At 43.1% G+C, this 25,000-nt stretch overlaps 3 protein-coding genes across 4 annotated transcripts in view; all 3 read right to left on the minus strand.

Moving 5' to 3' along the window:
- Positions 1–12,724, minus strand: part of tanc1b (tetratricopeptide repeat, ankyrin repeat and coiled-coil containing 1b) — a 117,634-nt gene extending 104,910 nt beyond the window's left edge. The window contains exons 1-2 of one of the 2 annotated variants that reach the window (XM_080537135.1): positions 12,671–12,724; positions 227–319 (exon numbers count right to left, since the gene is read on the minus strand). In XM_080537135.1, coding sequence (XP_080393261.1) covers positions 227–287 — 61 coding nt within the window. In that variant the 5' untranslated portion in view covers positions 288–319; positions 12,671–12,724. Of the gene's footprint in view, positions 1–226; positions 320–8,478; positions 8,592–12,670 lie in introns of those variants that run through there. The other variant, XM_080537134.1, reaches the window with a different exon arrangement.
- A 4,516-nt stretch (positions 12,725–17,240) lies between these two features.
- Positions 17,241–19,894, minus strand: dap1b (death associated protein 1b). Its single transcript, XM_080537144.1, has 4 exons — positions 19,741–19,894; positions 18,293–18,389; positions 18,038–18,101; positions 17,241–17,814 (listed from the first exon to the last, which is right to left on the minus strand). Exons 1-4 carry the CDS (start codon positions 19,805–19,807, stop codon positions 17,698–17,700), a joined length of 345 nt encoding a protein of 114 aa, XP_080393270.1. The 5' UTR covers positions 19,808–19,894; the 3' UTR covers positions 17,241–17,697.
- Positions 19,895–20,708: 814 nt separating this feature from the next.
- Positions 20,709–25,000, minus strand: part of LOC308162976 (plakophilin-4-like) — a 77,265-nt gene continuing 72,973 nt past the window's right edge. The window contains 7 exon segments of the mRNA XM_080537136.1: positions 20,709–21,513; positions 21,515–21,745; positions 22,402–22,475; positions 23,439–23,576; positions 23,799–23,916; positions 24,380–24,464; positions 24,998–25,000. The exon segment at positions 24,998–25,000 is cut by the window's right edge and continues 199 nt beyond it. Of these exon segments, the coding sequence (XP_080393262.1) occupies positions 21,472–21,513; positions 21,515–21,745; positions 22,402–22,475; positions 23,439–23,576; positions 23,799–23,916; positions 24,380–24,464; positions 24,998–25,000 (691 nt within the window). The 3' untranslated portion in view covers positions 20,709–21,471.

Genomic DNA, 25,000 nt, shown 5'->3' on the forward strand with positions numbered 1-25,000 from the left:
CTAGCCTACTATTTCACTCGGTAGCCATATTTTTGATCAATATGATACTAAGAATGCATTCCAAAATGTGTCCTTTTACATTCTGTAATAAGAAAAAAGGGCTCGTCTATACACATAGAGGCCTACTATTCAAATGAGGGTGAGCTCTGTGCCTGAAATAAGTTGGGCATGTTGAAACGATCAGAGCTGAGGGGGGACCTTGCTGTTTCTGTCATCCTCCACATACCTGGCTCCTTTTTGCTCCCCTTCCCTCCGTCTCTGTTCTTCTTCAGCACTGCCTTGAACATGGTACAGTTCCTGGAATCCTCTCACTCCGCCCCTGCAAAAAACACAAGCATTTTCACTCAGTCACACACAGGGCACAGGCCGGGCAGTGTCGGAGAGTGGACCCGAAACTTGACATGGTGATGACAACGCATCCCGCATTTCGTACGCTCCTCTTCTGACACCAGGCTGGGAGTTTTCCCACTGCGCTCCCAATCCTGTGGGTCATCCCTAGCGGGGCGGCGTGGAAAGAATGCTCTAATATTTAAACAGAACAGACAAGGTCTGCTATCTTGTTATGCAGGAAAACAATCCGTCGGATTCTCCACATTCCACATCTAATTGACGTTATGTGGCTGAACTTGGGTCTTCTCAGTCGCTCGTCACAATGTTAAAGTAATGTTTGGATAACTAGACTACACCATATAACATTTTCATATAGGCTAATGTGAGTTTGACGAATTTTAGAACAACATTTTTTCTTGAAATTGTTATTTGTATAGGCCTATGTCTATTAAAAAACAACAGGGAAGGAGTTATTGTAGATTATTTCAAGCACATAATTCAAGTCTATTAGGTCCTGAAACACAACAAGATGTAGGCTAGGTTATTTTTCCAACACCTAACTGTCCTTCCGGCCATCACTCAGAAGGACACACTGATTTGCTGAAAATGGGGTGCTGTATTTCACACTGTACCAATAGAAACAGCCCAATATTCGTTATGGAGACGCGGAACAGAGACTCACCCAAATAAGGGCGTTACTTCACACCCACAGAGCTTAGGAGTCAGGAGTCTCATCAGCGGTGGGCTACCATTGGACCTAGCAACCCCACTGAGACCTCCACTGGCTCCTGGACATCGTGTGGAAAAACCAATAGTTTTTCATTAGTAGGAAGAGGTCTTGTGAGACGCATCGATCTGATCTATGATGCTCACAGATGAGATGGTGTGCACTGCAGTCAGTGGTCCACCACAGAATGACTGATGACTCAGATGTATGATGAGGTGTATGGGGTAAGGCTACGGAAGGTTCCCCTGCTGTTTCTCTTATTATCAATAAGGGGAAAATGATAACCGTACGATAATGATTTTTCATAAAATAGGCCTATTCTTATTACTTGTAACGGTACCATGGGACAACACTGCCAATAATGAATTAATATAGAATTCCAAGGTTATATTGGATAAATCAGATTATTGGATTCAATAATGAATTTCATTTTCCGAGGTTAAATTGGTCCTTAGTGAAAATGTTTTGAGATGCGTAACAAATGCACCAGGCCGAGTCAAATTAGAGGACAGGGAATCAAGACAAGGTCAAGAACACGTACACACAGATTCAATTCATGATTCCAACTGCCATAACAACTAGGCGAGGAATACAAGGGCTTGAAATGAAAGTGACAGTTGCTAATGCTATGTTAGCTAGCTTTGCAAAATAAATGGCAGGTAGCGGCAGGGACCAATACACGTAATTAAGTCTCAGCCTTGCCTCACAAGTCTGTCCAGTTTGCCTGGGCCAGTGTTTGCCTAGCCAAACAGCAATGACATGTTACAAGACAGGCTATGATTACAAAACATCTCCTGCTGTGATCACATTAGGCTATAATTCACTTCCCCGGGAGAACAAAGACAGCCAAACTTGCTTGTTTCGGATCAGAAACGAATGTGGCTAAAGCTAGGCCTGCAATGAAACATGTAAGAGCTCAAGGCAAGAGTCTCAGTTGTATTCCAGTTCTGAGGTGTGTTTTTCTTTTCTTTTTTTTAAGTAAACATAACTTAGGCTAACCTACATCTACCAAGGACGTTTCTTAAATAAACAACAGAACTGTCATGCGCACTTATCTTTAACCCTACGTTGGCATATTAGATAATGGTACTCTCAAACCAAGTATTTAATTCAAGCATTTTATTTTTTTTAATTTTAAGTTGGCTCAATTTCAAAGAGTCCAATCACTGTGTTATGGCTATGGCAAGTATTCATAAAGAAGGATATACACTCACAGAACACACACAGAACACTTTATTAGGAACACTATAGGCTACTAATACTGGGTAGGGCCTGCCCTTCTTTCTCAAAACACCCTCAATTCTTCAGGGCATTGATTCAACAAGATGTCATTTGAGATTCTGGCCCATAATGACATGTTTGCATCACACAATTCCTGCAGATTTTCCAGGTGCACTTTCAAGTTGTGAATCTCCTGTTCTACCACATCCCAAAGGTGTTCTACTGGATTCAGATCCAGTGACTGGCAAGGCCACTGAAGAACACTGAACTCATTGTCATGTTCATGAAACCAGTTTGAGGCAACTTTTGCTTTGTGACATGGTGCATTATCATACTGGAAGCAACCTTTAGAAGATGGGCACATTAGGGCCATAAAGGGATGCACATGGTCAATACTCAAATAGGCTGTGGCATTCAAGAGATGATTGGCATTAACGGGCCAAAAGTGTGCCAAGAAAACATTCCCCACACCATTACACCACCTGAATTAATGCGGTGTACAGGTGTTCCTAATAAAGTGTCATGTGAGTGTAGGCTACAGACAGTGAGTGTTCCATCTCTTTGCTGCTCAGTCCCATGGCATGTCCTCTCCAAATCAGAGCAATTGTTAACCTGTGGCATTTCAATCCCCCTTTGACGAGACAGGAAGACCACTACTAACGTCGATACAAAAGGCTGGATTAGCGCTTCATTCAGGGGCTTCATCACAATGGACTACAGTCATCCTGTGATGCGTTTCAGCGCTTTGCACAGTCATACTATTTCAGACTTATCTCTTTGCGTGTCTGCTGCTGTCCACAGAAAACGCTTCCTCTGGCTAGCGGGTCATTATTCTAGCTACATTTCACATGCTTTTACCACAGTGATCATGTTTCAACTGTATAGGCTGAAGAGGGAGAACCAGTTTAAGAGGCCTGATCCTCCTGCGAGTACCACACACCAGCTTTCTCATACACAGCTGTGACATGCAGTCATGGTTCCATAGAGCTCTAGTAATACTACAATATAATTAAATCATTGGGGTGTCTTCCGATGATCACATTACTGACACTAACATACCACATTAAGGATGAAGATATATTGACCATGCGTTGTCCATGGTGCTAAGGTGGCTGTTGGGACGTAGCCTTGGTTTCACTATGTTCTCTACTATGATTGTGAAAATTCTTCATCACCAGAGAGGGAGAAGTCAAAAGGGAGGATCATGCCTCTCTCCTCCATAAGGGCCTACAGAGCCTGTGCCTACTGCAGAGCACGTCTATAGCCCTCGCTTAGCTCAGCTCAGCTCTGCTGTGTGGAGGAGGTGGCTGCTCATCTCCACAGTAACAATAAACATACCCTGGGTTAACAGAGAGGAAATGAGAAACGCCTTCCTGATATTCTAAGAGCTATTTCGACAAATTCCTCTTACAGCAGCACAGGCTCCACTGAATGTGAGAGAAGGGAGGCGCCTGTGCTTCAGACACAGCCCCTCAAAGCCCTGGGTTACTGTGAATGTAGGTTAACATTGTCACTTTCCCTCAGTCTGTTAGATATTAGTCAGCACAAAGGTGTACTGACTTACAAGTTACTAGTAGGCTAGTAATGTACAAAACAAAGCCAAGACCAATGATTCAAGACTTGTGATTGTTATACAAGGCCCATATCAGTTAATTGAATAGGCCTACATTTAGCACGATTCCATTGTTATGCTTAATGTGCCCTAAAGACGTGACATGGTTTCATCAGTTTCTCATCAAATTCAATCCCCTCAATGACCCAGCTTGTGTTTCAAACAAACCCAAGCTCTGGAAAAGAAAAATGAGCAGCACATGTTTACAATCACTGTGTATCTCACGCATTCCTTTGTTCCTTTGAGTGCCCATGCTCAGAGCCAGGTGGAGCCACACATCACACACACACTCACACTCACACCAAAGACACTGACAGAGGGGGAGAAATCCTCCCTTTTATCCGTCTGTCCTGGTGTTCATGCTTTTGAACACCAGGACGGATTTCTGAGCCATGCCGATTTCTTCTTCTTTTTTTTGCTACACTGAGTTCCACAGAGGGGCAGACAGCTATCCCCTACCATCTGATCTCAATCTGATCCTAAGGAGTTAATAAAATCAATGTGTGCCTCTTACCAAAACAAAGGCTCAAAATCAACATTAAAAGGCGATAAGCTTCAGGGGGGGGGGAATAACGGTGACCTTTAGAGGAAAACCTCTTCAGAGAAATCATACATGCTATGCCTACATGACAGTTAGGCACCAACATTTATCTAACCGTACAGTTTGATAGGGAGTCCTTCCAAGCCATGGTAGCTTCATTAAGTTGGGGTATTATCTCCTTTACACAGGGCCCCTTTAGAAGGGGCTCTCTGTATTAGTCCCAGAGCTGCCAGAGACCCAATGTGGCTGTCAATGCTTTGTGGACACACACACACTGAATAGAGGAGCAGCACACACTCTCAATATTCACATTCTGAGGCACAGCAAAGTAAGCACCAGTCTGAGCCAAAGTAATGTATTATAGAGATTCCCAGGGACCACCAGTCAAATAAGGAAGTAGGGGGTGAAGTCTGAAACACACACCCACACACAGGCACGCACGCACAAACATGCACACACGCACACACGCACACACACACACACACACACACACACACACACACACACACACACGTCAGGCAGGCAGTGTGTAGTCAGTCCGCCAGAACAAAATCCAGATAAGAACAGCAGAGGTAGGCCTATGAGGCCAAACCAGGGTTGGAACTGGCTAACCTTGGAAATTACCTGGAAAGACAATTCCCTCAACTGCTGTTTATTTATATCCCTTACATCACTTCAGGACTAGTAGTCACTTCAGGTTTAACTCCTCCTAGCAATCAAAGGGTCAATCCAGCATGACACCATGACCCAGAGGAAAAACTAGCCTATACTTTCTGCACCGAAAAATTGGAAACCATACAGGCCTATCATTAACATGTAGGCTAGCTAGCCTCCTAGGCTTAATATGGCGCTTTTCCATTGACCAGACCGGGACGGCACAGTATGGCACGCATTTGTATCTGACCCGTACCGTATTTTCAGAAACGCTTCTCTCACAACAGACCTGGAGCGAGCCGGGACAGTAGGAGGAGTTAAGCGCCATAAGAGCACTTCACTTGAATAAGTGCCGCTATACAGCTCAACGGGGGGAAATGCGACATGAATTATGTCAAAATGCAGCTCTATCATGCACAGATCAGCCGTAAAACATGTAACGTTATAACTTTAGACAGGGAGCGATGTATTTCTATGGAAAGGCTGTGCTTGACGCTTCCATTGGACTGCCGCCGGGGCGCTCATACAATCTCCACGTTTGTTGCAGAGGAACAAGGTGACTGGCACCCTGTGACAAACATGCAGATATGAGTGCCCCGGTGTCTTGCTCGGTAGTCTTTATTTATACAGCATATGGAAGTTACGTGCCTGTTACTTGACACTTTCTTAATTGTATTTAGCATATAGCACAAGTCATGCATTGAATGTAACCTCAAGTGCTGAACAGTATTAAGTAAACCAACTTACATGTGTGGGTGTCCGCGTCATCGTTATCGAAAAACGCACCCAATCGCCGACCACACGACAATACGGCAAAACTAAATGTTGAAATAGCAGTAATACCACGTTCATTGATGAAATGACATAAGATGGAAAGGGGGGGTGGCAGTTTTAGAAGGGGGATGATTTTGACCGTTTTTATTTCAGGGGGAATGCCATCTCCCATCTGTAGTGGTATTTAAAAATGGCGGTTAGCGGTGAACTGGAATATCTACCTGGGATGACGTTATTGTGACCATTTCCATTGACCAATCAACGGTCTGCAACGTCACATCGTAGCACGGATAGTACCTTTCGCTCCGAGTCAGGAAGGGTAGCTAAAATCAGTACGGGTACTACGTCCCGGTACGGCCCAGTTGGCAGTGGAGAAAGCAAAACAAAGCAAACCACGGGTACTGGTACGCTACGGGATGGTAGTGGAAAAGCGCCAATAGAGTTCACCAAATACAGGTTGGGGGAAGAAAGGCGAGTCTCACCTGCAACAATGCCAGGGCTGACATGTGCTTAATGAGGCCATCTGTACGACGGTCATCCGAGAAGCCCGGCTATATATAGAGCGGAAGTGGGGTTGTTTTCCTGATTGCCTCGGGCTATAGGCCCATTCACACACTGGACTGTTTGAGTGTGTGGACCTACATTGTGCTGTGACACACCAGACAATAGAGAGAGCAACCTTCAGCTTGACTTCCCCATGACTGCAGGGTAGGAAGGCTTTTTTTATTTACTCCAGTCCACCTCCTGCCTGTTAACAGCCAGTGCTTTTTCATCCTCTGATTCTACATGAATGATTCTCCTCAAAATGTCCACACCGTTGTCATAGCGATTCGGGAGATTCACACTAGGCTGCTTTGACCTTTATGTTGTCAGAGTGAATGGACACTTTGCCAGCGTCTGATAAAGAATGCCGCTGTGAAATGAATTTTAATTTTGGCGAGATTGAACAAATGAAAATTCCCTGGCCTTGCTTTTGATAGCTTTGTCATGTCCATTATATTACTGTCCATTCATGAGTACAGACAGGCAGGAAATGGCCTGCACTGCTGAACTCAACGTTCAGTGAAACAATGGGAAGTGAACAACACGGTCCTTACCCCTGGAAGAGGAAGTAAAGGTATGGAAGAATGGGCGGCAGTGTCTCTGTTTCAGTCATTGTGTACAACTCTGCCATCCATTCTCACTGCCATTGAAAGGAGGAAATTACAATAGCCCAAACTTTTTTTCCCATAAGCAGTCTTCCAGGCAAACTCCACACAATGATTCATTCTTATCCTGGTAAACCACAGCCGAATGCTGTCCACCCCACAGACAGAGGGTGGGTGAGTGTGGCTGTCTGAGATATAAAAAGAAACAATTTCATCATTGCTATTCAGTTTATGGAAAGTTCTGTAACAATTACTGACAGTGCCGTATCTACGCAATAACATCTCATAGATTATGTAGAGAGTGGAAAGCCAACGGCTACCTGGTTTAATTATTTGCTTACTGTGTCGTGGGGCTACAGTAATGTTCTACTAGGCTATACAATACTATGCCATTTGCCATTAACAAAGTAAAACCACTCTGATTGCTGAAGTAGGCTACACAAAGGTTGCCACAATGTGAGATAGATGGCATGATTATGTAGGTAATGAAACAGGTAATGTGGCGCATTTATCAGAGGGATTCTCTTGCTCCCCATCTCTTTCCAATGTCGCAAAGAGCAGCCTAGTAACATCTATCATTATTCATGCCTGCGCAACTCAGGTAGTGCGTTACCTTGGTAGCCTACCCCCGACATGGCCGTGACTGTCGGAGGAGTGGACTGTTATGACACACTACCATAACAATTACCTTAAGTCTGGAGGCACTTAGTTTATTACCTGGCATAAGAACACGCTTGGAGCAGTGTTCTTGTAAACTTAGTTAGTTCTAGCTAGATGATGGGAAAAACAGCCTGACATTCTCTGAGATTATGTGTATTATTCAATTTACCTCGAAGGCATGGATGAGGTCATGCTGTCACAAGCAGAGTCAAATAGCCTACAGCCTGTGATTTGGGACAAGCAACCCAATTTTTCATCCTGACTCAATGTCCACATGGATTAGATTGAAATTAAAAAGATGACAAATCTAATCTGCTCATTAGTCCTGCTAGCTTTAGGATATCCCCCAGAGGATAACTTTCATTGAAAAGACAGGTCAAACTGCTCAGGTCACTTTGAGAGAGAGCTGACTCTTGAGACACACTTCTCCTACACCCTGACAATTGTAGATCTAGCCTCATGCCTATTCCACAGTCAGAGTGTGAGAAACCTTTTGTGATCTGCTATTTTTCCCCCCCTATCCAAGCTCACACAGAGCACTGAAGAGTTGAAACATGTTTTTGAAGCCGATCGTTACTCAGAATTTTACAGTTCCACCCGAGGCTGTGGAAACTGATTCTACCTGACATGTATAGCCTAATCCTTGAGAAACTGTCAGACGAGACATTGCTCATCCCTTACGAAATAAACCTCACCTAGCCCACTTCATATTATAGTTGAGTCAACATGTGTTACGTTATAAACCTCAAAGATCCCCTCTTCCTCAAAGATCCGCAACGTGCTGCTTATGAAGGTCTAGTTCAGGTCTTACCTGTCTGACCTCGTTGACAAAGAGGAGGTTGGTGGTTGTGTGTGTGAGCCACCCACCAGCTGCTCCAGGCCTCAGTCAGCCCACACATGTATTAACAATCTTTATCAGGTTTCTTTTTTGGACCTTGGGGGAGACTCCTAACTCCTGGAAACACGGTCAGACAGGAAAAAACACTATCATGTGTTCATGAGATCAGGCTGAGGCCAAACAACCTGGAGCATTAACCAATTCCTCAGAATCCCATCATCATTTCCTGTTGCCATCACTTTCGACTTGATTGACCATTGATTCATCAGATTATAAGGCAGGTGTGCTAGCGGATAAAGTGCACCACCTAGCCAAGGGCCGAACCTTAAGTATGCCAAATGCTTGGATAGGAGGTTTCAGTGGGAGAACTCTGAGTCAGACTGATATTTGGCTGAGGGTTGGGGCTTCCTGTTATTTGATTAGGATCAAACATTAACAGGCAAGGGTTAAAGTCTAGAGTAGTTCTCTTCATGCATAGCATCCTTATTCACATAGAAATGCTACCAGAGGAACTAGGTCAGGAAGACATTTCTTTGAATTGGCATCTTAACAAGAGAGAGTAGGCTACAGTATCAGGAACAAATAAGTCATAAAGTCAGGACTGTCAAGATGTGGACTGAGACCTGTTGCCTTTGTTTAAAGCAGATGTGCACATCTAAGCCTAATAAATCTCTCCAGGGTTTTGGCTGGTAAACATTCCACAGGTGTTCAGCCCAGACAGTTCAGAGATAAGTCCTCACAGCCACTCATCACCATCATAGAGGTTTAGCTATTATTAGCCAATGCATAAGACTAAAGAGACTGACCATTATACAGAGAGCACATGAGATACAGCTAGCCCTCCAGTTCTCTCTGGGGTATTTCTAAATGCTTAACAAAAATGCTAATGCCAATAAAAGCCAGCTGCTTCATGAAGAGGTAGAGTTAAAAGAGCACCACACACACGCACACGCACACGCACACGCACACGCACACGCACACGCACACACAGACACACACACACACACACACACACACACACACACACACACACACACAGGCTTGGAGCCGATACCAGAGCACAAACTGACTAGGTTTTATGTGGCTTCTTTAAAAACTCTGTTACCATGTCAGCTCTGTGGAATGCCTCACTGGACTGAATGCGTTAATTAAAACGCGGAATCATAACACATTTGGCAGACCAGTATAATTGTGGTTTTAAACTGTATTTTCTCAAAGGAGCTAATGAGGACACTCTAAATTTCACAGGGTGGTACAGTAGCTTTGTGTGCTTTTCCACATAGGCCTACTCCCTCCACTCAAGCTACTCTCATGTTCAGAAACTAAACCGTTGTCTAAACACAAAGGCAACTCAATATGCGTAGGCTACATTTTAATTGATGACCTAGAGGGAACTAGATATTAAATGTTGGGGTTAAAAGAGTTAAGGCAAGTGCCTTAGATATAAACTGCCTCAACCCATGAGAAACAGTACCTAATGCAATTACTCAATGTTCTCATACACCCTATAGGCTAGATATTGGTTACTGTAATGATCTGGAGAGAAGCCAATGGTAACTGAACTGAACCAATCATAATACTAAAAAGCCAACTGGAAATTAGCCTACTGCATATTGTTAGCGTCCTATTACGTCGGAAACTGTGACTGTGGGAGATTATATGACTCCGAACAAATCCTATATAGCCTTATTGCGGTGAACAGAATAATTATTAACGATAACCACAACTGTAATTAGGACAATCTATAATTTAGCCTGGTCTCTAGTATCGCCACCGAAACCCTTTAAATGCTACGTTGTTGCTCCTAGCAATGACATCAGAGAGCTTGCAAGCTGCCCGCCTCGGTCGATGGGGCCGTTGGCATGACACACAACACAACACTCCATACAAGCCCCAACTTTGTTTCAACGGTCAAGCGCAGGCCTATCAAACCACTTGAACTACCATGGCCCATAAAAAACGTCCCAGTCATGATCTATGAGTTCAACTTATCAAACACAAGAACCTCTTTTACTAACAGAGTACAGAGAATTGAGTGTGATTGCAGCACATCATCAATTTACTGTTTCAAAACAAACACCATCTTCCAAGCGGAGTCAAGTAACCTTCTCCTGTCAGATTTGTTATGGGTGTGTGTGTGTTGACCATTATCTTACCCTGACATTAACCAGATCAGTCTGATAATGTTTCAAAAGAAAGTGACCACCTTCTGAAAAGAAACACTGCACACTTCTCTGTCTTTGACCTCACAGAACAATACTGGTGGCCTAATGTCTTATAATGAGGGCGCTTCCTTGGTTCAATGATACTCTCCCCATCACTAGACATAAGGCCTACATATCTGGCCGTATTACTGGAATAACGTGCCGCTACATAATGTGGCTACTGTTCGGACACTGATTCAAACACTGTCAGGTCAGTGGCTCTATTGACACCCTCTCCTCAGCCTCAACATCTCTCTGGTCTGGTGCCACTGCCAGCACCTGTTACTGGCCAACTGGCTAAGCACCATGGGAACCAGACTCTGCCGCTGTGACTACAGGCCTTGTGGGCACTTCAAAGGGATCCACTTCATAAATAATTTAATCGATAAACAGCTTGATTGACTAATACTGAACATTCATTGGTAATGCTGCAATTAGTCTGATTAAAAACACTGTATTGCAGAGCCTAGCCTATATGATTTATTGTTGAAGTTTAGGCTGGGGGTGTTGTTCTAACACAAGTGTTCTACTGTGGCATTAGCAAGCACCTGTCTATTGAGCTCTAAGAACCTGTTGTGGAAATGAAAACCCGTTAGTATAACTCAATAAAAATGTCATCAGTTGTGTCAAGTGTTACCTGACAACTCAGTTGGGGTCATTGGCATTGTTTGATGTGGAATTTGGCAGATGGGGAAAATAATAAATGTTGGCACAAAATCTATGTCACTGAAACTGCAGCTCAATCAATTTCAACATGAAATCAGGTGCACTTTGAGGCAGGTACACAAGGCCCTTTCAATCAAAGTAGGCTACAACTACACAGTTCAGTGAAGACATCTGATGTCATTGATTTCATCTTACCTTTGATTAAATGAAATCTGACATGTCAGTATGAATTACGTTCAGATAGAAAAACTAGTGGATGACTTATTTCAGACAAGTCGCCTAGTAGCCTAGTAGTGTTCTCCTTCCAGCAAAAGGAAATATCTTATGTAAACATTCAGTGGTAACTTCAATGACTCAATCCCATGTGGGCGAGCAAGATCACTACATCTGGATTGGTCTTAATTTCAAAACCACCGCATTTGTATGTAAAAATAGGGCATGCACCACGCATCAAACAAGACCACACCGTTTAAGGTTGGCCCTATGCTTTGGAATAAACTAAGTCCTGTTTGGGACACAGGATGTCACCCGACTTTATCAGCGTGAGCGTTCCAATATGATTGAAAAGTTCCAGAATAGCTTTTTAACTTAACGTTTAACGAATAACCTCCAACGTACAAATAAATAAGTACAAGTAGCATACAATGATGTGTATCTCTTCAACTGACCATGTGCTTAAAGGTGTGCATGTGTTAAGAATTAACCAAACACCCCCGATGAGCATCAGTAGGCGAAAGATCAAATGAGGCCAAAATTATTCAGCCAAGCAGATGACACATTGTAACACAGTCGGAGCACAGCAAAAGTTGATGCATTGTCACAATTTCCAGTTTATGCACCGATTTGACGGAGAAATGCCTTCACGTAGAAATACAAAGTATCACGACGGGACTTGACAGGTTGAATAGACCTGTCAGAGGTAGGCTGCTACAGTGTTGCCTAAACAACTGTCCTAAACAATAATAAAAACACTAAATAAAAAACAAAACATCATTCAGAGTTCTCAATCAATTAGTAAACAATTCAAATCATATAACAAATGACTTTCAAAGACTGTAAAAATGTTTGTAAACTCGCCGGGGATTTCTCCTCTCTCGTAAGACATGTTCCAACATATTCTTGCGCGAGCTCTATTCCTTCACTACACATTGGCGAAACTCCCCAAGTATACATTACATACATACTCATACTTTGTCGTACAAAACTATCCCTAGGCAATAACTAAGACACAGACATGTCCCAAGCAGTTCTTGATATATATCAGTAAACAAACATTGGTAAGTTAAACAAATTACCTGATAAATGTCATGGATATCCCAGTAGAAAAAAGTTTTCCTACAGCTTATCTCCACATGAATCCCTGATGGACCAAAGGTACATGGAACTCCTCCCTCTGCAGACTCAAACTCCATGAGGTCATTATGGGGTGTGCGCTGCGCTCGGGACGACAGGACTGGGTAACCAAGCAATTTGGACTCCCACGCGCAATGCAATGCATGCCTCATGTGCATGCAATAATTGTTTCATACGTGCAATATTGAAATACAACTGTGAACATTTCAAACCTGCAAACTGCGACACTTTAAATGAATGTGCAATAATACTATGTGCAATATGACAACCCTTGTGTACATAAGGTTCAGAGATAGGAAATGTTAGGATATTTATAGCATAGCATAGAGTACAGCACAGTGTTTTATTTGTATAGTATAGTAGTATAGTATAGTGGATAGTGTATATAGCCTTTATTTATGTAAACCAGCTCTTTTCCCTCCTTGTTTTTAGTATTATTATTTGTTTCCAAGCACCAGGGGAGCCCCCCCTCCTACATTTCGTTGTATGGTACCTGTACTGTATTAATGACAATAAAGACCATTCATTCATTCATAAATTCATGAAAGCAAAAGGAGATTAGGTTGAATTTGAAGTAAAGATATACCTTTCTGTGTGCTTGTGCTACAGTGAATTGTATACGATGAAAGTATGCAATTGGGGGCTAATACTTAGCTCAGCTATGTTTACTGTTAGTTAATTGCACAATGATAAACCTGTTCAACATTTGACATTCTTTGACTTTACCATAGGATTTCTTAGGTCGAGGAGTAAACTCAGATATCCATATTTAGGCAAGTCTATAGTGCCACCATGTGGACAAAACGTTTCATGACATGTGCACTACGCCATTTAAAAAGAAAGTAATCAATAGTGATACTGGTTAACACCTAACAGCATAACAGTATTACTCTAGTAACACTATTGAATTCCCATGTTATTTCACAATAATTAAGTGACTGAATATGAGCACTTCGACGTTCATTGTTATCATATGAGTGCAATAATCAAAAACCTGTCAACAATGTAAACAGTTATATTGATTATCATTAATAATATAATCTTGAGGATTTAATAGTGTCTTACCAAGGAATAACAAAGCATATCTTGAAAAAACAGGATACATCTTACAGTCCCGCGTGCTTCTTCTCTGTGAGGCAGGATTATTGTTGGACTCTGGTGTTTTCTCAGCAGTGGAGCAGACGTCACAGGCCAGGGGCAGTCAACCCCGTCAGATGGCTGGGGATGGCTGGGAATGGGCAGTCATTGGCATGGAAATGCACCTGTCTGCACCTCTGAGGACCACCAACCACTCCCTCCCTCCAATTCAGACACACAAAATGTCATACACAGATGGTGACAAGAGCGTCACCAAGCTTCTGTTCTGCCTGTTATGATACTCATGTTATTAGTAGCACTTTTGTCAAGCAAACACACCAACATAGACTTACAAACAAAGACACAACTATTCAGGGCTCTTAGCTGTTAAGTACTGTAGCCTACTATTTACATGTTGAGTATCACAACATTGGGTAAACCTGTACATATAGTATTTTTCAATTCTGAAAAATTCTGCTTTGGATTAGTCCCTCTAGACTGACTGAATTTAAATGTTCATTATGTGTGTGTGTGTGTGTGTGTGTGTGTGTGTGTGTGTGTATGCATGCTTGCGTGCGTACACCTGCGTGTGTGTGTGTGTGTGTGTGTGTGTGTACGCCTGCATGTCTCTTCATTATTCATGGCCAGGTTACCAGCCCAAGCCCCAGTTGATCAAAGAGGCTCAAACACAGACTGCAAGAGGGAACAAAGCCAGCGTCATACTCTGCCCACCTCACCATCTGCTGGAATGGGAGCTGGTTAACAGTCTGACAGCTGTTTCAAAAACATTTGTTTCCAGTGTTATGATACGCTACCCCATCTTAGAAAGTGCCCACGGGCAGTATGCTACCTAGCTATCTTCCTGATTCCCTATAAAAGGTCTCCTTCTCCTGACACCGACATATGACGTCTTTACCACAAGGACAGGAAACAAAAGATGAAATATAAGCAGTGAGGAGTCTGGAACGCGGAGACCAAATGAAATGGTTTTTGATCTGGTTTTGGCCCCTGGCACAGTCATTTTTCTCCGCCATTCACTAACAACACATTCCCGACAGTTTTCTTCTATCCTGCATATGGTCAGAACTCATAACCTCTCTATGCATTCCACAAACCTTTTACCGACATAGCAGTTGTGTGCTTCTATTTACTCAATATGCCTATACTCAAGTGCCTACTGTACGCTACTGTATGTCAGGCAAAAGCAGGCGGGCAGATGTGCAAATATTTCCTTTTCACACATTTTGTAAAATGTCCAGACTTGTAGCTTCTCATGCCAACTCTACAGATATAAAGTATGGACATCATTTCTCAGTAGAAGTGGAGAATTGCCACTTGCTTCTATGACTGAACGAACAGCTACAGTACGAGCCAATAATTAAGTGTGGGCACTACAGTATGTCAATGGGCACTACTTACAGTGGGGAAAATAAGTATTCAACACATCAACCATTTTTTAATTCAACATACACTAACTACATGGCCAAAAGTATGTGGACGCCCGAACATCACACACTGTGCTTGTTGAACATCTCATTCCAGTTGGTCCCCCCATTGCTGCTATAACAGTCTCCACTCTTCTGGGAAGGCTTTCCACTACATTTTGGAACATGGTTGCCACAAGAGCATTACTGAGGTCTGCATTACAATTCATCTCAAAGGTCTTCAATGGGGTTGAGGGCTGTGTGCAGGCCAGCCATGTTCTTCCATACCAAACCCGGCAAACCATGTCATTATGGACCTTGCTTTGTGCATGGGGCATTGTCATGCTGAAACAGGAAAGGAGTGTTCATTGGAGTGTGTTCATCAGAGTGACAGCTGTGTGAAACAAGCTGTTCTGGAGCCTGCTGGTACGGGACCAGGGGATCCTGTAATTGAATGAATGAATGGACTTTATTGTCATTGCTACAGTACAGGTACCAAACAACGAAATTTAGGAGGGGTGGCTCCCCTGGTGTTAGGAAAGGGGGGAAAAAAAAAAAACTTCTTCTGTCTCTTAGATGGTAGGTGATCGAACAGACCATAGCTGGGATGCGAGGTGTCCTTGATGATGCTTACCGTCTGCCTGGAGGGACTTGATGGTAGGGAGTTTGGTGCCGATAATAAAGCGCTGGGCGGTTTTCACCACCTGTTGCAGGGCCTTCTGGTCAGACACAGTGCAGTAGCCGTACCACACTGTGATGCAGTTGGTTAGGATGCTCTCTATGGTGCACCATACAGAGCATCCTAACCAAAACAATAGGCCATGCACTCCACCGCCACGGTCTCCATTCACGATCACTCCAGAAGACTCCATTACATTAAGAAAAGGCATGTTGAAGCTCGTTTGAAGTTTGCTACAGAGCATTTGGAAAAGCCTGTAGATTACCGGGAGAATGTAGTCCGGTCAGATGAGCCAAAAACTTTTCGGCAACAAAACAACGCACCATATTTGGAGGAGAAATGGCTCTGCATGTGATTCTGAAAATACCATAGCTACAGTGAAGTTCAGAGGTGGAAGCATCATGGTATGGGGCATGGTATTCTCTTCACATGGTACTGGTGGAATCCAAATTATGGAAGGGTAGATGAATGGAGCCATGTACTGGGAACTTCTTGAGAAGAATCTTTTGCCATCCACCAGGATGAAGAGGATGAGACGCGGGTGGATCTTCCAGCAGGATAACGATCCAAAACATACTGCAAAGGAGACTATAGGTGTTGGACTGGCCTAGTCAATATTCAGTTAGCGTGTTCAATACTTCTTTCCTGTGTCGTTCCCTTTTATTGCACATTCTATTGTTATAATTTCTTCAGCTGTGTAGTTTTATTGAGTCAATACCAATGTCTGGTCTACATTTCATGGGAATAGCTGCAATGGAAATATGTTGAATTAAAAAACTGTAAGTGACGGAACAATGCTTGGCTGAGTTCATCCTCACAACAGGGACTCTTTTGTGGGCAGCTAAGAGAAGCCCAAACGTACTGAGAGCTTCCTACAAAGAGACAGAGTTCAAGAGCATATAGCCATGAGAGAGTTTCTGTGCACCACCATGATATTAGCATACTGCTGACTTCACAAAGAAATGCCATGTTAGGCTTGCGGCAGGCCTGCCAAATGCATCGATTTTTGTTTTACTATGATTCAAGCATATTGACAATGATTTCCTTGAGTTACAGTTGCTTTACCATATCATGATAGAACAGCAGTTTGCCATTAAAAGACAGAAGTAGTCATAAGTCTGAATGGGGAGCTTAAAATGGTGAGAGAAAGCAAAACAATCTCATTCAATGTGATAAAAGACGCTCTTGACACCACCCTTTGGTAAGAACATTTTTTTTCCTGATTGAACTGTTCAATCAAACTCATTTAGTTCAAGGTAATTAGTTACAGTGAGCATAACTCGAAGGGTGTCGAGTTGAATGATAAATAAGAACAGTATTCTTTTCTGGGAGGCCATGCATTTTCTTTTATTCGAGCCGTGAACAAGGGCCAAACTTTTCATTATGAAACAGTCACAGAAAAAACTGTCAAAAACCATAACCAGCTTACCCCCCCTTATACAACATACTTATCCCAATTGCCCATATACTTTGAGTCGAGTTATGGTAACAGTGTCATATACAGAAAGGCACAATATAAATGCTGGTTTGTAAGTACACCCAAAAAAGCCCAATACCCTTGGAAAGCTCAACATGCTTAGCTAAAAGTAGCAATGTCAGAAATCTCAATCAAATCAGACCTTAAAGGAAAACTGAATTTGAGTCTACTTTAATGAACACATGTTAAACATTGAACTCTTCTTCTGCCATCCTCTGTTGGTCCCATCGTGTATGTAGTAATACTTCCTGTTTTATCTTTCACAGTCGACTTCACATGTTCCCCTCGGGCCACTCTTCAAGCCACATTGGCTCAACACTTGCGAGGTTGCTGGATGAAGAAGGTCTTGGGTGAGTGTGGCTTCTCCACGGCAGGTCGGAGCTTGCTGTGCCTCACACTGACTGGGGTCTCTGGAAAGTCATGGCTCAACTGCAAAAACAGAATAATTTTTCAATTTATCTTAAATGCTTAAAAATCCAACTGGAAGGAAGCCATTTGACCATGGCTGCCACTCTTTAGGAGTTGGATTGGCATGCACGACGACTGAATCAGATCGATTGATTGATTTGGACTGATATTTTTTTTGTTCTATTAACACTTTATGTTGGGTACTGATATACATCCACTGTTACTGTATGGCTGATGTTCTTACCTTGTCAAGTGTTCCAGCCATCAGGACACTGACCTGCTGCATTCTGTTGGCAGTGGCCAGAGACCTACAACAGAATTACACCTTTAATGTCACAAATCAATGGGAGACACGACAAACACTGTAAAGTCAGATTTATTTATCTGTCGATCCACAATAAGACCATTTTGAATTGAACCAAATTTAAATAAAGTTCAAATGACATCAAGTTCCAAGTGAGATACACATCTTCACAAGCCTTTTCTAAACTGTAGATACCTGGGTTTGTCAGGTCTCTTGGCTTCCTTCTCTGGATTGACATGGGAAGCGCCGTCATCCCAGCATTTCTTAGCCACCCGTTTACCCCCAGCCTTTACTGCGGAGCCAGAGTGGAACTGTTAAACATGCAATCCCTGTTAAACTGTTAAACATGCAATCCCCAACACACATCTCCTATGGAATGCAGTAGATGGAAAAACATCACTCTGGTCAAGCAATCATGACCAGTCAGGTCATTGAAAGTTATAGAACTAACATCTGTAATGTCCAGGAAAGAATAAAGGGAAATCGTATGCTAATACATCACCAAGACAACCCAGAGCATGTTCAAACTTACAGGGCAAGCTACTTCCAGTTAGTCAACTTTGCCATAAGAAATGTGGGGCATGGGAGTGTCTTAACTGCCAACCCTGACATGCAGATGTATGTTATGTAGCGTGTTCAAGAGTGCATTACATCATTGTTGCCCTTCTTTCTCTTCAGTTGCTTCTACAAGCAGATGTGATCAAAGTCATTTTTTTTACCCACATCCTGTTCATGCACAGAAAATATATTTTCCCTCTGCAAAACATCTGCCATAAGTCCTCTATAGGACAGATAAAGTCCATGCTAAATCTATGAGGATTTTTTTTTCTTTTGCAAAACTGTATGAACTGAGTTCTTATTTGGAGGGCAACAAAGTGTCCTAGAGAAATTTTTCCTGGAGCATTATTTAGCAGCAGAGGAAATTTCTCAGATATTGTGCATCTCTTGAGTACGACGTGGAAATGGACCATATGTATACTTTGCATGTCACAACAAAGCATCTATTATTTATGTAATTTGGAATATTGAGAATGGTTTAGCAAAATAATGAATGTAGGCTACGCTTTTTAATTTCAGTTCCAAATGGATGACAGTGGTCTAATTATGTGTGACTTTACATTTTGATAAGATTATAATCTGCAGACAATAGTAGATCATTTTTAAAAAATAAAAAAATCAGTACTGTTCTTTGCCAGATCGTCTTCCGAGCGCTGGTTAGAGCACAGTGTGTTCCCTTCCTGCACAATAGGTTCCTGGCAATTATCATTACAAACAAAAACACTATAGCACGTATTAATAACAGCACTTCTAGAAATAGCTAATTACTAGGGGAAGCGATCAATGCAACAGAGAGTTAATTGATTAAAATCGAGTTGTATCACAAGTGCGCTTGCCAAGTTCGAACGTGCAGTGTGCAGCAACATTGTTTCAAATGTTTGCACGATAAAACCCCGAAACGTTCAAATGCACTCCAAGTACTTGTACTACTGCTACAAAATCCTTAAATTCGATTACATTATTGCAGTCTAAAAATCGTACAATCAACAACATAATCCAGTGATTTTTTTTTTTACATAAAAACATTTTTGCTGAGAAAAAGCTGAATTAGCATGTGTATTCAATTCATAAATAAGGACATGTACCTGCTGGAGGATGGCCAGCCTTCAACAAATGACTGTCCCTCGTCCCAGATTTGGATAGTTGCACCATTCTTTTAACTTTCTCAACAATAGCAAAACACAACGTACAGCGCCCACTTGGTTGTTTTTATACTGCTGGAACAAAAACGACGCCTTGCATAGCTGATGCGGGAAGCCAGGAGCACCAGCCTGGGCTGTACATGGACTGATCTATCCCATAAGACTGCATAGACTCAGAAGTTCTATGTTCTATCCATATGAGTTTTAGATTAGCTCATGGTGCGCAGTGTACAAACAACAATTTCCATCAATTTCCCCTCCCACTTTCGTGTCTGCAGACGTGTTTGAGTCAGATCGGTGTAAGTAATATGGCGACGGCGTCACCTTGACTCCAACAGCGCTTCCGTGCTACTATCCGACTCGTTTCAGATCTGCGCAGACCAAGGGGGGCTTTAAGAGTTGTTTTTAACTGAGCTCAGCCAATGGGCTCGTCTCGTCTCTCGTGGGAATGTTTTCAATAGAACCACAATGACAGCCCCAGTGCATTTTTGCATGAGAGTTAATTAAAAGCAGTTTTTTTGGGGTCAAATTATTATATAAGTCCAGTGAGACTTGACTTGGTTGATAAGGATGATGAATTGCATTTCACCTGAAGATACAATTAGTACATGTACACATGTCTGTAATTTTGAAATCAATTTGGATAATTAATCTGCATAGACAAGTCTTTTCTCTCAGAGAAAGTATTGTAGTAGTATCAGTATTTATTCAGGCAAATTCGTGTTTATTTGGAAAAGGCCTACTATGGTCATTATGAGATCTTTTCTAGTGAAAGTATGTATGCATGCAAAGAGAAGAGGACAGGGTGAGAAAGAGAAGGCAGGAGTGGTAGAGCTACTCATGGACCAAACGTTCACATTTATTTCTGTTGGTGTGCATAGAAAATGGCAGTGAACCATCCCATGAAAGGTGCAGACCAGGGAATGGAAAAATAAAGATAATATATCTGCTAAGTCACAAAAATTTCTGCAATTACACAATTCATTTAAAAAACAAAAGTGAACTTTTATTATCTTTGCATGTTTGTGTTATGATGATGCCATCTTTCCCCTCCTCTCTTTATTTCTTCATATATTTATATATCTATAGAGATGTAACATGGCACAAGTTGTTTACCAATCTGATGAGCGTAAACCAGGTGGCATTCTTTTCAGTATTTACAATAAAATGAAGGAAATGTACAAGACTTGATGGCATACACAAGTTCAACATTAAGTACGAATACAATTAGATCCCTCTGTACAAACTAACATCATTAGATTATTATTATTTATTTTCTTTACAGATAATGAGTTCATGATCCATTTTGGCCTACGCACGCACATTCCCCATCTGTTACTCTTTACCACAAACCTTTCCTCACATGACTCACACCTTCACCATGCTACCACATCTACGGGTTTTCAAAAGAAAAACTAACATCTAGACAAGAGCAGGACGCCGCTCACGATAATGTCCAGTGTCGCCCCCGCCAACACACCCTCACTCACTGCATGATTCCATCTTCTTCGTTTTTTTTCTTGAAAAATAAAAACAACATTCCTTTATTTCCTTCTTTGGCTAACGTTCCATCTCTCCATCTGCCATCACTCAGTCACATTTGAACCACCCACATTCACTTTTTTTTAAAAACAAACAAACAAACACACAAATAAAAGTTTATGGAAGAGTTTGTCAGTTGTAGTTGTGGCGAAAGCCGTCTTTATACCCAGGAGTCTGGGGAGCCCGGGTACTGCTCCGCCCGGTAGGAAGGCCTTCGTGTGGTGGAGTAAAAGTCCACGTAGTTGGTGGTGGATTTGAGTCCATGCGGCTGGGAATTGTAGTCCGCCGTGGGGGGGAAGGTGACCACTTCCTCCATGTAGGGGTCGTCATAGCCGTGAGGAGACTGCAGGTACATTCTGTAGGTGTCGTAGTTTCGCCTGCTCGGCTCCTCTGTGTAGTACACCGGCTGTGGGAGAGACACAGGACCAATTTAGCCACAGTACGTCTAGTCTAAAAATCACAGAACAATGATTCGGCCTCATTTAAAAACTCCAGCGTATATATCTGAGGAAGTATAATTGGGAGAAAAATAATTGGTTGAAATCCTAGTACCAACTAACTCAAAGCTAAAAGCAAACCGTGCCACATCCTTACAGCACCAAGCTGTATGACAGGAATATATTGGGAGGGTAGAGAGAGAGTTGTGTCATGTCCTAACTGTACTGACTGTTGACTGGCCTGTCTTGAGATGGGGGGTCGAGGGCACAAACTCTCTTTACTCTCCCTCTTGTTATCGGAGTCAGCGGATCACAGGTACGTGTTCACACGGTGACGGGTGCCCCGGGCATGCCCAGCCCATCTCCGTCTTAGCAGTCACATCCACTCTGGCTCACAACAAAGGCTGACGCACTGGATCTCTCCCAGCACCCTCATTCATCCACACCGGAATATGTGTCAGTCTCCTTGCATTAGCAAAGCTGAGCGGACAGAGCCGCCTGCCCCGGACAAGTTTATAGAGCACGAGAGACAGACGTCAGACCAGAAGAGTTTCTGCGTGTTGTTGTGTACTAATTTTCCTGTGCGCCGTGTACTTATTTACCTGTGTGTTGTGTACTGATTTACCTGTGTTCTTCTGGGGTCCTCTCTTGTTGGTGAAGAGTAGGATCCGATATAAAATGGCGACGGTTTACCAGACCCTGGAAATAAAAAGAGATGCACAAAAGATGAACATCAAATGGCAGAGCGGCCATTAAAGTTGATTCATTTAAAGTTGAATCATTTAAAGTCGATTAAGTTACCATACACTACAATACATGTCCCACAAGCCCCTTAGGGACGGTTTCTGAATATGAATAAGCCTGCCTGCTATGCAGCATAGAGCAGAAATATAACACGCAGTAATCGAGTTTGGCACTGGCGCGTTATTGTTTGCAAAGGACTGTGGGATGGTATTTTCCTTGGCAGACTTTCAGACCGGCGCGGAATCCTGAAAACTAGTTTTCCACTGGGTTCCCAGCGTGGCCGGGCTTTTTTACGGCTGCGCCTCTGTGACAGTGGCTGGGGCCTGGGTAGGGACAGGGGAGGAAGGCGGGCATGTAGGCAGATGGGCAGTGAAGGGGAGAATGTGATGGCTGCAGGCTACGCTGTTTTATCCTGCCCTCTCATTGCCCCAGCGAGGGGTGAGAGCTCTCCATCTGGCAGTGGCGTGTCTGGGGTGCTCAGCCTCTGCTCCACCTCCGGACCGCTGACAATGGTGGCTCTGTAGTGGGTGCCCAGCCGACAGACGGCTCACAATGCGGGAAGAGCAGCCTCTCCTGCCCAACTTCAGCATAATAAAGAGGCTCGAGTGCTCTTTTGAACTTTTTGCCGACTGAATAAGAACTACCAGCCTGATAGTGATAAGAAGGAGGGAAGTATGGCGGAAGGGCTTGGGGAGAAGGGAGGGGGTGGGGGGGAAGGGGGCATGGATGGTATTTTTTTCCAGTGTGGGGAGGGATCAAATGGATTACAGCCTTCATAGATTCAGAAAAGCCCTCAGGGAATCCTTTGATTACAGTCTGGTGCACAAGGGCTGACGTGTTTTGATTTGGAATTAAATTCCAATGTCATGCTGATGTGCTGTGTGTTTTTTCCCGTTCACCAGATTGATGTACGCTTACCTGTATACTGTTGGTTTTTATGTACATTGTTGTCCCCTTGGTAGTTATAAAATTGCATAGTTGACTGTGGCGCCCTCTGGTAATCCGAGCGATGATCTTTGATGCCCAACGTGGCAGGAGAGGAGGTCGTACTACCAACTGTGGGGCGCAAAAGAAAAACGTTCAAAATGATCAAACTTTAATATATCATTTTAAAAAATCATTAAAAAAACACAAATCAATAGATAATTAAAGGTAGTGATTGTGTATGTGGAGAGAACTGATTGCGTAAGGAAATGTGGAGAGAAGCAGGCACCAAGAATTCCAATGCACTTATGTTACATATGGCAGATAAACTTGAACTTGTGTATCTGAGCCTACCTGAGGGGATAACAGGTGACATCTGGATGGTGCTGGTGGCTAGCGTGGGCTGAGACTTGAACCTGTCCCGTTCTAGAGTGGACACAGGCGTGACGAAGTGGTTCTGGTTCCATCCATCCTGAAAGGTAGCCAGGGGAAGGAGACAATAGTTAGAACCACACACACATAGGGCTTACACACCGGCAGTTCCGAACGCCGGTTCGCGTTCGCGTGCCGAAACCTCAGAACGTTGGCGCTGTCTGGCGAACGAGCCACGAACGATACACTGGTATGAACGCGGGCTCGTTCGCCAGACAGCGCCAACGTTCGGAGGTTTCGGCACGCGAACGCGAACCGGCGTTCGGAACTGCCGGTGTGAAAGAGGCCTCAGATCTAGTTAGTTAGTAGAGCCCCCCCCCCATACTGATACATCGTATCTTCCAGAGGAGATAGAAATCGGGAGGACGGTTCATTCATTGTAATGCATGGAAGAAAATGAGTAATGGTATCAAACGACCATCGGTCATTCAGTTTCATGCAGTGCAATGAGCCCGTCCCCTGATTTATACCTCCACCTCCAACCTCCCCTGGTATGTTCTCACCTTCTTGTAGATGGTGCGCAGGTCTCTGTACTGCCACAGCGTATTCAGCACCTGAGCAGCAGCTTTCACCACCTTCATAGAGTACCTGGTACGGAGATAAACACACACACATTAAGTGCATCATTCTGATTAAGGCCTCATTTACAAAATCTATGGTATATTTGCAGGTTTATCCGGTTAAAAAACGACATGTCGTTCTACTTTCAACTCTCTTCTAGCTGCACATTCACACAGAGCACCACCAGAGTACACACACCAGGTTTGAAATAGCTCTCATTCCATTCTGAAGCGTAACCTAATCAGTACTGTATGGAGCCAAACCTCCTCATGGGAACACGTTGTCCTTGTTTGAGCTCTCTACAATTCACACTATGTTCGCTTGTGGCGGAGTGTTTTCTTTTTCTTTCTTTTTTTACTGTGGACTTTTTTTTTACTTTTTAACTTTTAACTCAAGTGCGTTCGTATGTATGTATTTCGATGACTAACGCACTGACATCCATGTATTTCAGTGTATTGGACCACCCATGTGACTACTCCTAAAAGCCAGAATGAGGGGCGCTTAGGTGGCGTAGCCGGTGTGAGAAAAAAGCCAGAATGAGAGCAGTGGGGGAAGCGCACCTC

Source organism: Nansenia antarctica (assembly GCF_963989245.1).
Source record: "Nansenia antarctica genome assembly, chromosome: 7".
NCBI lineage: Eukaryota > Metazoa > Chordata > Actinopteri > Argentiniformes > Microstomatidae > Nansenia > Nansenia antarctica.

What these genes read in the sequence shown, in the direction of transcription:
- dap1b (XM_080537144.1), bottom strand. Translation starts at nt 19,807, where the DNA reads ATGGTGCAACTATCCAAATCTGGGACGAGGGACAGTCATTTGTTGAAG. An exon ending in GGCTGGCCATCCTCCAGCAG is followed by an intron (nt 18,390 to 19,740) that starts GTACATGTCCTT and finishes CTGGCTCCGCAG; the next exon opens with TAAAGGCTGGGGGTAAACGG. An exon ending in AAGAGACCTGACAAACCCAG is followed by an intron (nt 18,102 to 18,292) that starts GTATCTACAGTT and finishes ATTCTGTTGTAG; the next exon opens with GTCTCTGGCCACTGCCAACA.